The sequence below is a fragment of the Rhinatrema bivittatum genome, chromosome 4, assembly GCF_901001135.1.
Source record: "Rhinatrema bivittatum chromosome 4, aRhiBiv1.1, whole genome shotgun sequence".
NCBI classification, from domain to species: Eukaryota; Metazoa; Chordata; class Amphibia; order Gymnophiona; family Rhinatrematidae; genus Rhinatrema; species Rhinatrema bivittatum.
The window spans coordinates 38,660,611-38,673,140 of NC_042618.1; the positions used below are offsets into that span (position 1 = coordinate 38,660,611).

The 12,530-nt window shown below is 47.9% G+C and overlaps 1 protein-coding gene across 4 annotated transcripts in view; it reads left to right on the plus strand.

Annotated features, from left to right (window-relative positions):
- Window positions 1–12,530, plus strand: part of TECPR2 (tectonin beta-propeller repeat containing 2) — a 181,856-nt gene that overhangs the window by 58,418 nt on the left and 110,908 nt on the right. For all 4 annotated transcript variants that reach the window (XM_029597970.1, XM_029597973.1, XM_029597971.1 and 1 more), the window contains one exon: window positions 5,956–6,139. In XM_029597970.1, coding sequence (XP_029453830.1) covers window positions 5,956–6,139 — 184 coding nt within the window. The remainder of the gene's footprint in view (window positions 1–5,955; window positions 6,140–12,530) is intronic.

Genomic DNA, 12,530 nt, shown 5'->3' on the forward strand with positions numbered 1-12,530 from the left:
CATTTGTGCGGCATACATAGCCCGAGGGCGTCAGGTGCCTTTGGGTCTCAGAGCTCATTCTACTAGGGCTCAGGCTACCTCCTGGGCAGAGTGTCAGTTACTGTCGCCTCAGGAGATCTGTAGGGCGGAGGTTTGGTTGTCTATTCACACTTTTACGAAACATTACCGATTGGACGTTAAGGCTTCTGATGAACCGTCCTTCAGGGAGAGTATGCTTCGTGTGGGTCTTTCGGGTTCCCGCCCATTGTAGGGTAGCTTGGGTACGTACATCCCACTTTTCTGGACTGATCTGGGTATGTTCAGGAAATGAAAATTGGTTCTTACCTGCTAATTTTCATTCCTATAATACCACAGATCAGTCCAGAGGCCCACTTCTTTCTTCAGATACCGAAAGACTGTCTTGGTCAGAACCTGCTTAAGTTTTTTTTATTGTTGAAGCCCCTTTTTTGCAGACATGATTAATGGAGCAGTTTTTAGCAGTTGTTCGGTCTGGTTTTTGCCAGCGACAAAGTGGTAGTCCGGAAATTTGGTTGGGTGCTACCCTTCGTTATTTATTTCTGTTAGCATGGGCTTGGGTACAGGTCAATACTGAGTGACTGCAGGTGGCATTCTCTTATGTAGCAGTGCCCAAAGTTCTAATTGTTCTCTGACTCCACCTGCTGGTAGGGATACACAACCCACTTTTCTGGACTGACAGCCTGCCAGTATTCTCTGTCTCCAGCAGATGGTGAACGTGCACCTCCCTACTTGTGGATTCCTTAAAAAAATTTTCAAACTAGAAGAGAAGGAGATTTATTCACCCCACTCTCCTGAGATGATACCTTATGGTCTTACCCTCAGTTGAGAATTCCAGAGGTGATATCTTTGGATCCCTCCCTCAGATGAGTGCCTTGGTCCGGTAGCTGGTTTTTCAGCCGGCAAGGACTTAGCTGTGTAAAAAAAAAAAAATACCCAGCTGAAAGGCAAGCAGGTGCAGGAAGCCAAGTGCGGCGGTGAAGGTCCTTGCCCTCTACCCCGCAGCCAGAGACTGACCTTGTACTCAACCGGGACGGGCTAAGCCCAGGTAAAAAGTGACTTAAAAAAAAAAAAAAAAGAGGAGAGAAGTAGGGGGAGTTCAGTAGGGATTCCTCTTCCTCCTGGTCTCCATGCTCAGCGCACCAATCCAAAGTTCTTTCCCACTCCTGGGGGAGCTTAAGGGATGTGGGCAGGTTGAGCACCCTTTTGGCTAGGCCCCACTCTCAGGCTTGTCTTGTTCGCCCATGGTAGGCTGTGGCGGCATTTTCGCATGGTTTTTTTTTCCTGGGCATAAGGCTACCCTCTTCAGTTGCGTCTGTTCGTGCTTGTGCGTCCAGTTGTGTGTGTAGATTGTGCACCTAGTTGGGTGCCGTGTTGGGCACATAGGAGCGTCTACCTGGGTGCACACATACATGCACTATTTATGCATTCTATCTGAAGTGTCATGGTAGGAGCTCAGTTTGAGCGCTTATCGAGGCACAATGTTGAGCACCTAATTTTTGGACAACTAAATTTCAGGCACATTCTTATCAGACAATGTTAGGGCGTATTGACAGATTTATGGCGCCCATAGCAAAGAAGCCTAAGCACATTGCCTTTTGTGTTGCTTGTCATATTCGGGGATCCCAGACAGGTGTTCCCTCTAACTTGTGTCAGTGCTGTTTGGAGGCTCAGGGAAAATTGCCTCCATCTGATTTTACTAAGCCCGATTCTTCCCAGCCTGATGCAGGAATGGAAAAAGAGCTGCCAGAGGTGTCACCTGATTTTGGTGCTCCCCTAACTGGTTCATCATCAGGGGAAGGTAGTTCAGGGGGCGCAGGTCCGATGCCCCCTGGTTTTGGCATGGATCTCACTGCCTTTTCTTAGGTAGAATTTATTTCAAGGACTGCAGTCCTTTCTTCAGGTGCAGTCCTCTGCCTAGGCCAATCGTAACAGGTCAGGATTGCAGGCTGTGGATTTCCGCATGCCCTGGTGCTGTGGGTAAGCATCGGAGTACACCTAGATCTGCTGCGGGTCTCCCCAATAGGGACCCAGATTCTTAAAAGGGAGTGAAGCATATTCTTCCTCCTTTGCATTTACTGTTGCCTTTTTGGAGTCTCAATCTAGTTTTGGATTTTTTTGGAAGGCCTCAATTTTTGACCACTGTGTAGCCTATCTTTGAGGCTACTGACCTAGAAAACGGTATTTCTTGTGGCAATTTGTTCAGCGCATAAAGAATCTGAATTCTGGCTCTGGATCCCCTCTTACGGAAGATAGATGGCAGTGTAAGGGTGAAGGGTTTTGGGGGCCCAAATCATGTCTTTAAGATAGCGGGCTTTGCAGATGACCTTCTGGTCTATCTCACACAGCCCTCTTTTTCTCTACCAGCTGTCCTCGATATTTTGGACCTTTATGGCTCGTTTGCAGGCCTAAAAATAAACTATACTAAATCGGAAGCTTTGGATGTTATAGGCACCTTAAGGGCGAAATGGGGTTCCGATTTCCCTCTTAGATGGGCGGAAAAAGAGATAAATATTTGGGCCTGCATATCCCATTAAAAATTTCCAATCTCTATACGAGAAACATTCAGCCACTGATGGAGACCACATTGTCTGCTTTTCGGAGGTGGACGAAGCTACCATTATCCTTGGTGGGGAGAATCCAACTTTTCAAAATGGTTCTCGTCCCAAAATGGCTTTATGTCCTCCAATTGGCCCCGCTGTGGATCTCCAAAACAGATCACAAACGACTGATGGGAGCGCTGCGGGGTTTTCTCTGGCGAGGAGGACGAGCGCGGCTTGCATTATCGACCCTGATGACCCCAACAGAGAGGGGGGGATTGGGATGCCCAAACCTGATGTTTTACAATTTGGCTTGCTCCATACGACACATTAGGGATTGGCTGGGGGCTACATCCATGCTTACCCCATATGCGTGCTTGGTGGAGTGGTATGGGGTCCAGTCGCTAAATCCTCTAATATTGCACCCCACTCACCTAGTCCCCTATCATATAAAACCGCAGATCCTGTTATGGACATGCAGAAAGGCCTGGCGGATGCTCTGTGAATTGGGTCACCAACAAACCCAAATAGACCAGTTTCTTGTCATTAGGGGGCATGACTTATTTCTGCCGGGAAAAACCGGGAGTAGTTTTCAGCATTGGCACCAACTAGGCCTTACATATTTCTCAGACCTTATAGACAGACAAACTGGAGCCCTCTGTTCTTTCCAAACTCTCCAGCAACGATATGCCATACCCGACTCGGATATGTTTGCATATATACAGGTATCCCACTTCATAAAACATAGATTGCACCCTAAGGATGACTCACCCTCTCGAAATCAGCTGAGAGATTTAGTCCAATACAGAGGGATGGTAAAACCTTCCGTGTCCCATTTTTACAAAGAAATAGCGGAGTATGCAGATTCCCGACCACTAAAAATGCTCTATCCCCGATGGCAGGCATGGGCTTTATTCTCATTAACGTATATTGAATTTGAAAAATGTTTTACAGATATGAAAATGATCTCGGAAAATGTTTGTTTGCAGGAAACGCAGTACAGATTTCTCTGGATGAGTTAAATTACCCCGATCCGAGCCCATAAAATGCGGGTTGCACAATCACCTCAATGCCCGAAATGTGCAAACTTTGATAGCAATTATTTCCACTGTTTCTGGGAGTGTCAGGAGATTGCTGTCTTCTGGAAGCGTATAGTTAGTACGTGTTCAACTATTCTGAGGAAGACACTACCACCAGACCCAAATCTGTGGCTGTTTGGGATGGCAGAGTCGAAGCGTCCCCACCTGTCCACTCCCGACATCTATTTTGTTATGCGAGCAGGTCTGGTGGGTAAACAAACCATCCTAAAAAATTGGATAAAAACTGAGAGACCTAGTCATGAAGAATGGTTCAGGCGGCTGGTACTCTTGTGCTCTATGGAGCATGCTATACTCACTCAACACACTCCAAAGAAGTCTGTACTAACTAGCTCCATCTGGGCTGGTTTTACAGAGTATCTAGCCCCTAAGGTGGGATTCTTACCGGTTTCCTGACCACAAATGGAGATCGCCGGTTTTCCTTATGTCACAGATGGCGCAGCACGAGGGACCTACTTGGAAATACCGAATGGCTATAACACCCTACTTACGGACGAAACAGCCATCCCAGAAAGGACGAGAGAGGAAAAATTTTTCTTCTGGACTAGTTTAGGACCCTTTGCCGACTTGAACTGTTTTGGTCTCTAGTGGGGAGGGGGGGGGGGTTTCTTCTTCTAAGAAAGTTACTTGTGAAAATTCTTTGTGAAAGTTAAGTTTGTTGTATGTTGTGAAAACCAATAAAGATATATTCAAAAAAAAAAAGAATCTGAATTGCAGGCCTTGTCTTGCTGGGAGCTGTTTCTATGGGTGACTCTGGGGGCGATACAGCTGCGTGTACAGTTCCTTTTTTGCCAAAATTGATCTCTGATTTTTCACTTGAATCAGTCTATTTTTCTGCCGTCTCTGGACAGGGAAAGAGATGTGGAGGAATATTGCCTGTTACGTTCTTGGATGTCAAGAGGCATATCTTGAGGTATTTGGAGGTTTCTTAACCTCTCAGGGAGATGGATCGCCTGTTTGTTCTCCATGGGAGCAGTAAACAGGGCAAGCCTGCGTCGTTTGCTATGATAGCTGTTAAAGCTTACTCTATGCTTATGGCCAGGGACACAAGAACACTTAGACTCAGTAAAAGTATAATGTATTTTTTATTAGTCAATATAAGTGTTCTCGGGAGATGCTGGGTACTGGGTGCCCTTCGTCTTACAATCTGACCAGCATCTCTATGTATACAGAAAGTGATCCTTGTTTTATAGATAACATTCAATACAGGGTAGAAGGTTCTAGAGACTTGCATGACTGCCCAAAGGATCATTTACATAAGTTGTGATGTCCCTCCAGGGTTCAGGTCCCTGTTCAGGTGCCAGCTTGCCTCCACAGATATCCAGGGACATTCTGTAAGTCACTCAGAGTCCATTCAGCCCAGGCAGGCCAAAGACACGCAGAGGGTTCTGGGGATTTCCTTTTCCATTTTGGTTCAGGCATACTTCTCATAGCCTACTGGATTGAGGAGGTAGTCACAGCTGCGTATGTGGATGCTATGCAGCCATTGCTAGTCAGGTTAGGGCTTCTTCTACAAGGGCTCAGGCAGTGTCATGGGTGGAGGTTAGATTGTTGTCTCCCATCAACATTTGCCAAGCTGTGATGTTGTCCTCCTTACACACCTTTTCCAGGCAATACCACCTAGATGGGCAGGCCTGGGAGAACACAACTGTTGCGTGTACATTGTTGATCGGACCGCAGGCAGCCTCCTACCCTGTTCGGGAGTAGCTTTGGTACATCCCACTGGTTTTGGATCCACCTGTCTATATGATAAGAAAGGAGAAATTACTACGTACCTGATAATTTCCTTTTCTTTAATAAGGATAGATGGATCCACCGTCCTGCTCTTGGCTGCTGGATGGTTGTGCTATTGTCCCCCTGTTTGGCAGCGTGTTCCAGGGGTTACTGGTAAAGAGTTACTCCAGACCCTAGACTAGTGTTATTACACTGCTTGTCTGAGCTCAGTGTTTTCCTATTGGCTGAGTGCTGTCATGGTTATCTGTTAATAATCAAGTTTTGTTGGTTTGTCCACAGTTGGCTTTTGCAAAGAATATTGGCAAGCTGATGTCTGTGCAGGAGGGTATATACTGTGATGTCAGCTTTGCTTCGTCTCCATCTCTCTGATAAAGGTGCATAACCCACTGGTTTTGGATCCATCTGTTCTTATTAAAGAAAAGGAAATTATCAGGTGCGTAGTAATTTTTCTCCTTAGATAAACTATAATACTGATTGAGAAATCCTAAATGTGTTGGGCACTGCAGCATTGGGCTATCTCATTAATTTCAAATGCTTGATGCTGTTGTGATACATTTTTTGCTGCTTAGCTTGCAGAGAGCTGGATGGGTTATTCCGGTCCTGGTTATGGAATACTTAGTCTGGTCGTCTCTGAAAAGTACATTTGGTGTCTGGATTACAAAGGGACCCTATATTGCAGCGCTTTGCCAAGTGCAGGGCTCCGGTGGCAAAAGTTTGAAGATTCCGTCCAGCAAGTGGCAGTCTCGCCTTCAGGTCCGTGTTCCGGTATTGAATATATCTGCACTGAAGCTATTAAAAGCATGACAGACTCGTATCCCTATGAGGCAACAGAAATGGAGATCCTTCCTAAATTTCCAGAACCCTGTCCAAATTATTTCTGATGTACTTATTTTATTTTATTTTTTTTTTTTAAATCATATTATTAGAAAATTCTGTATTTCTCTGAGGTCAAGCAGGATGGTAGTCCTCAAACATGGGTGACATCATCTGTTGGAGCCCCAATGTGGAAAACTTATGTCACAAGGGGGGGGGGGGGGCCCCTCTCCAGTCTGTCTTTTTCAGGAAGCTGTAAGCTTTTTGGTGTGAATGAGCTCACTTTAACTGTTTTTTGGCCTTATGGAAAACTTCACCTTGTGTTTTTGTGTTTGTTTTTTTCCATGCTATTCCTTTGCTGGGTCCCTCTCTGTGCCTTCCCATAGTGCTGCTAGTCAGGGTTTTCAGCGATTCTGGTAAGTTTCCTTTCGCTTTTGATTCCCCGTGGCGACGGTGCATTTGTGCCTGCCAGCCATTGATGCCCCACCACCATAGTTTTCGGTTTCTGCCCCTTTTGTTTCGTCTGGTTTTCGGCGATGCCTCCAGTGCCTGAGGACAATGTCCATCACTGATCTGCATGAGATATGTGTCCTCTGCCTGGTGGCATTGCATGATGTCCGTGGCTACTATTTATGCACCCAGATGATCCCATAGAGACTTTGGCTTTGACTTGACAAGATGGAGCAGCTCTTCAGGTTGAAGAAGTCCATGCCGGCATCAGCATTGAAGGATCAAGGAGCTGCACCGATGGACACCGAGCTATTGACATCGGTGGGGCCTTCATCGATCTCCAGGCCAAGGACGTTGGGTTTCTCGTGATCAGCCTTGGTACCAGGGAAGGATCGGGCCGAGCATTGAGGGAAGCCAAAGAAGTATCGGCAACGGTCCCTGTCTATGAATGGTGCAGGCATGGGGACACACCGGCTCATGCTGCGATGACCCCACAGCGAGGAGTGGCAGTCCTGCATCAGTGCTGGGGGTTCTTGACTGTCTCCACTGGTCCTGATGCCAGTCACCAATCCATCTTGTGGGGCCAAAAGTGATCTGGCCACCCCTCCTTCCTCACAGTCAGTGTTGGCATCGATGGTGCTCCAGCTCCTCCTCCTGGTGCCAAGTCAAGCTAGTGGTAGAACATGCGCTGCAGGACTTCGATCCTGTGGCTTCGATGGCACCAGAGCCTGCATTCATACTGCTTTTGGAGAAGCTCAGCTGCGTTGCCGACCCAGATGGCATCTGTTCCCGGGACACCGTTGGTACCCGGTGGGGCACCGAGGCCTCCCCCTACTGTGATATGGTGGTTGTCGCTGGTTCCTTCAGGAAAGGATGCTCCATGGAGACCGGTAGACTTGCCGAGGCATGCCGCTCCCCTGTCTAGTTTTAACAGCATCTGCACCTCTGGAAGAAGGCCCCCACTCGGATCCATCCCCTGTTGCTTACAGTGAAGATGAGGACCCCTGTGACCCCTGGGGGGATGATGCTTCGGAGTCCTCCAAGGATCGCCCATCAGACCAGTCTCCTCTAGAAGAGCGAAGGAAGTCTCCATCTGAGGACTTGACCTTCACAGGGTGTGTGAGGGTTCAAGTTCTTCTTTCTACAGTTCAGGCTCCTCTTTCACACCTACAAATGTCTTCACTCTGCAGCACCTCACTACCTCTCCTCTCTTACATAGTAACATAGTAATGACAGCAGAAAAAGACCAAAATGGTCCGTCTAGTCTGCCCAGCAAGCTTCCCAAGGTAGTATCTGCCGCTCCGTGCAGGTTACCGCCATGTTTCTCTTAGATTTCGCTTTTTTATTTATTCCCATCCTCTAGCCTTTTAGGGATCCCCAGTGTTTATCCCCCTTTTTGAAGTGGCTTTTAAATCTTAAGCCTGATTGTCTTCTTTCAATCTTGTTAACTAACTTTCTTTTCTTTTTAAACATTGTCTTGTTTTATACCCCAAGTCTCTTGTCCTGTTTGTCTTTTCTGTATGTTTGTACAGCTCTATGTATGTCGTATAGTGCTATAGAAATGTTTAGTAGTAGTAGGGTGATGGTGGAAGCCATCCCATTTCATTTGTTAACGGAGGAGTAGGCCAGGCACAAAATGCTTGATATCCTCCAGTTCGGGGAGCCTCCTAAGGAGATCGTGGCGGTCCTCCTGCACGAGATCCTTAAGGAGCTGCTGCTGAGGCTATGGGAACACCCCCTCACAGTGCCTCCTATCAATAAGAAGACTGCCGGATTCCGTAAGCGTCAGCTGTCCCACCAGTCTGTGGTGGTCGAATTCACCCTCGAGGGCCAAGCGCTCCCAGAGTCATTCCTTGGTGCCCTCATGTTGCTGGTACATAAGGGCTGAAGTACGGAAAATACGAGGTCCAAGCAACCTATGATGATTTGAGACAGCGTCGAGAGTCTCTGCAGCGGGAATTGGTGCCTGAAGAATGGCATGACTGTGGGCCTCTGATCTCTGACCAGAGGTACAGGAATGACTCATTGATGTGCCAAGTACTGGGGAGAATCTCTTCTGAGATAGGGTGAGGGAGGCTGTGGTCCAACTTTGTGACTACCATGAAACCCTCCAACAGCTCTTTGCCAGCACTCTGGACCTGTCCTCCTCTTCTAGGAGGCCAGCAAGACAGGGGTCCCAGGAATTCTTTCTTTCGCCAAAGGAAATAATATCCTCTGCCCCCTCACTCCCGTCCACACCATCAGGGCACCTGTAGCCATCGCAGGCAGTAGAGAGTCCCCAAGTCCCAGCTGTCAACTCCAGGGGCAGAGTTTTGCTGGGTCGCCTGTACCCAGGACGGTAGACATTCCAGTTAGGGGCGGGCTGCGGTTCTTTGTGGACCAGTGGCCAAGTATAACCTTGGACCAGTGGGTTCTTTTTATTGTCTGTCAAGGGTACCAATTGAATCTATAAGGTGTCCTGCCAAATTGCCCTCCATGCCCATTTTGGAGGCCGGTAGCGCATCAGGAGCTTTCCTCCCTCCAGGGCGGTTGAGCCCATACCACTAGGGCAAAGAGGGCAGGGATTCTACGCTAGGTACTTCCTGAATCCAAATAGGACAGGAGGACTCCATCCCATCCTAGACCCAAGGGTCTTGAACAGGTTTCTAAAAAAAAAAAAAAAAAAAGTTCAAGATGGTTTCCCTGAGCACCTTGAGCCTCCCTTTTACAAAAAGGGGACTGGCTGTGCTTCATCGATCTCAAGATCTTCCCCTGTCACAAGAAGTATCTCTGATTTGTGATGGGAAAACAGAACTTTCAGTACCGGGTGTTGCCATTCGGGCTAGCATCAACCCCACGGGTTTTCACAAAATACCTGGCCGTGGTGGCGGCGCATTTCCACAGGCTGGGAGTGCCTGTTTTCCCGTATCTGGCTGATTGGCTAGTCAAGGGCACATCTCGGGCAGCGGCCATCCGATCCATTCGAATGACCATCCAGGTGTTTGTTTGTTTGTTTATTTATTTATTTATTTATTTATTTATTTAATATACCGACGTTCATCCGGGATATCACATCGGTTTACAGTGTAACTGAAACAGGCGCCTGGGATGGCGGTTTACATCGAACCGCCATCCCAGCGGTGTTGGAATCATTAGGGTTCATTCTAAACTACCCAAAGTCCCATCTCAATCCGTCACTTCAGTTGGAATTCATAGGAGCCCTACTAGACATGGCTCAAGCCAATGCCTTCCTGCCTCTCCAGAGGGCCGTCTTATTGACTATCATTGCGGCAGAGATTCAATAGCGCCAGCAAGTGTCAGCTTGGCACATGTTGAGGCTGTTGGGCACGTTTACACATGTGCAGAACCTAATGGACCCTAGGTTGCAGTGGTGCCAGGCCACTCAGAGCCTCCAGGACTGCATTCGAGTAACCCTATCTCTCCAGGACTCATCCTGGTGGTGGGTACTTTCAATCTGGAATGGGTGGTCTCGTTTCAAGATCTCCCTACCCAATTTGTCCTAACCCCAGATGTGTCCACCCTGGGGTGGGGAGCTCATGTAGATGGGCTCAGCATCCAGGGTGTCTGGTTCACTCAGGAGCACTCTTGTCAAATCAACTTCCTGGTGCTTCTGGCAATCAGGTGTGCACTATGGGCTTTCAGAGATCAGCTGTTCAACAAAGTTGTCCTGATCCAGACCGATAATTAGGTAGCCATATAGTATGTCAACAAGCAGGGAGGTACAGGATTGTACCTTCTGTGTCAGGAAGCGGTCTAGATCTGGTCATGGGCCTTATCCCACGGGATGGTGCTCAGGGCCATGTACCTGGACAGTATGGAGAATGTGGTAGCAGACAGGCTGAATCGAGCCTTCAGACCCCATGAGTGGTCCTTGGACCAGGGTGTAGCGAATCAGATATTCCACCTCTGGGGGAGCCCAGACGTAGATCTGTTCGCGTCCCCTTGCAACAAGAAAGTTCCTCAGTTCTGCTCCCTGTACGGGTCAGACAGCAAACCAGCCTCGGATTCTTTGCCCGTCCTTGGGACAAGGGTCTTCTGTACACACATCCTTCAATTCCCTTAGTGGCGGAGACTCTTGAATCTTTGTGAGGACAGGGGGACTATGATCCTTATAGTCCCTCATTGGCCGAGACAGGTCTGGTTTCCGCTCCAACGGGACTTGTCCATCCGGAGACTGTTAAGTCTGGGGTCTTCCACAAATCTCATCATGCAAGATCAAGGCAGACTGCGGCATCCCAACCTCCAGGCCCTGTCGCTCACAGCCTGGATGTTGAGAGGTTAATCCTGCAGCTGCTTGATGTTTCAGAGGATGTGTCTTGGGTCCTGGTGGCTTCTAGAAAGCCTTCTAGAAAGTCCTGTGGACTGAAGTGAAGGTGGTTTTCTGTGGGGTGTGAGCAAAAGACCCTAGATCCATTCTCCTGCCCCTCACAAAAACTGCTTGATTACCTTCTACACCTGTTGGAGGCTGGCTTAAAAACCAACTCCATTAGAATTCATCTCATTGCAGTTGGTGCATACCACCAAGGTGTAGATGATATGCCCATCTCTGTACACCTATAGTTGTTAGATTCATGCGAGACCTTCAATTGAAGGCCTTCCGCTGTGTCTTGGGACCTCAACATGGTGTTAGTTCAGCTGATGAATGCTCTTTTTGAGCCGCTGTGCGCCTGTGACCTGAAATACCTGACCTTAAAGGTCATGTTTTTGGTGGCGGTCACCTCAGCGCACAGGATCAGCGAGCTCCAGTTTTATCATGATAGGGTGGTCTTATTTACATATCCTAAGTTCCTGCCTAAGGTAGTGTTGAGCTTCCATCTTAACTAGACCAACATCTTGCCAACATTCTTTCCCAGGCCCCCCAATCGCAACAAGGTGAATGAGCACTGCACAATTTGTACTGCAAGCAATCCTTAGCCTTCTAAGTGGAGCAGACAGAAGTCCATAGAGCAGTGGTTCTCAACCCTGTCCTGGGGACCCCCCCAGCCAGTCGGGTTTTCAGGATATCCACAATGAATATGCATGAGAGAAAATTTGCATACACTGCCTCCATAACATGCAAATTTTCTCTCATGCATATTCATTGTGGATATCCTGAAAACCCGACTGGCTGGGGGGGTCCCCAGGACAGGGTTGAGAACCACTGCCATAGACAGTCCACTCAATGTTTTTTTGGTTTTTTGGTTTTTTTTGGTAGGAGTAGGTTGGGCTTTGTGGTTGCCAAACAGACACTATCCAATTAGCTTGCAGATTGCATCTCCTTCTGTTATGCCCAACCTGGACTGCATCTTGGGGATCGTGTCAAGGCTCATTTTGTCAGAGCCATGGCTGCATCAGTAGGCCGATTGCGAGCAGTTTCCATGGAGGAAATCTGTAAAGCTGCGATGTGGAGTTCTATCCACACATTCACATCTCACTATTGTCTGGATAGGGATGGCCGTCTCAACAGTAGGTTCAGCCAGTCTGTCCTTCGGAACTTATTTGAGGTTTAGAACTCAACTTTCTCCACCTAGGGCCCATTGTTTGTGTTCAGGCTGTCTCCCCCTTCTGTTACCAACAGCACCATTGTTATTGTGCTCGGCACCTGGTTAGGTGTCTGCAGGTCCCGTTTTGTGTTGGGGAGCACCCTATAGCTAGAGATTCACCCATGTGTCCTCTGAGAAAGCAGAGTTGCTTATCTGTAACAGGTGTTCTCCAAGGACAGCAGGATATTAGTCCTAACGAAACCCGCAAACCACCCCACGGAGTTGGGTTTCTCCTAGTTTTTATTTTAATTTTAATTCTATGAAACAAAACTGGAGAGGGACCCCACGTGGTATAGGGCATGCTGGACATGTTCAGTGTGCCTAGTCAAAGTTCTAGAAACTTTGACATAAATTTTTCG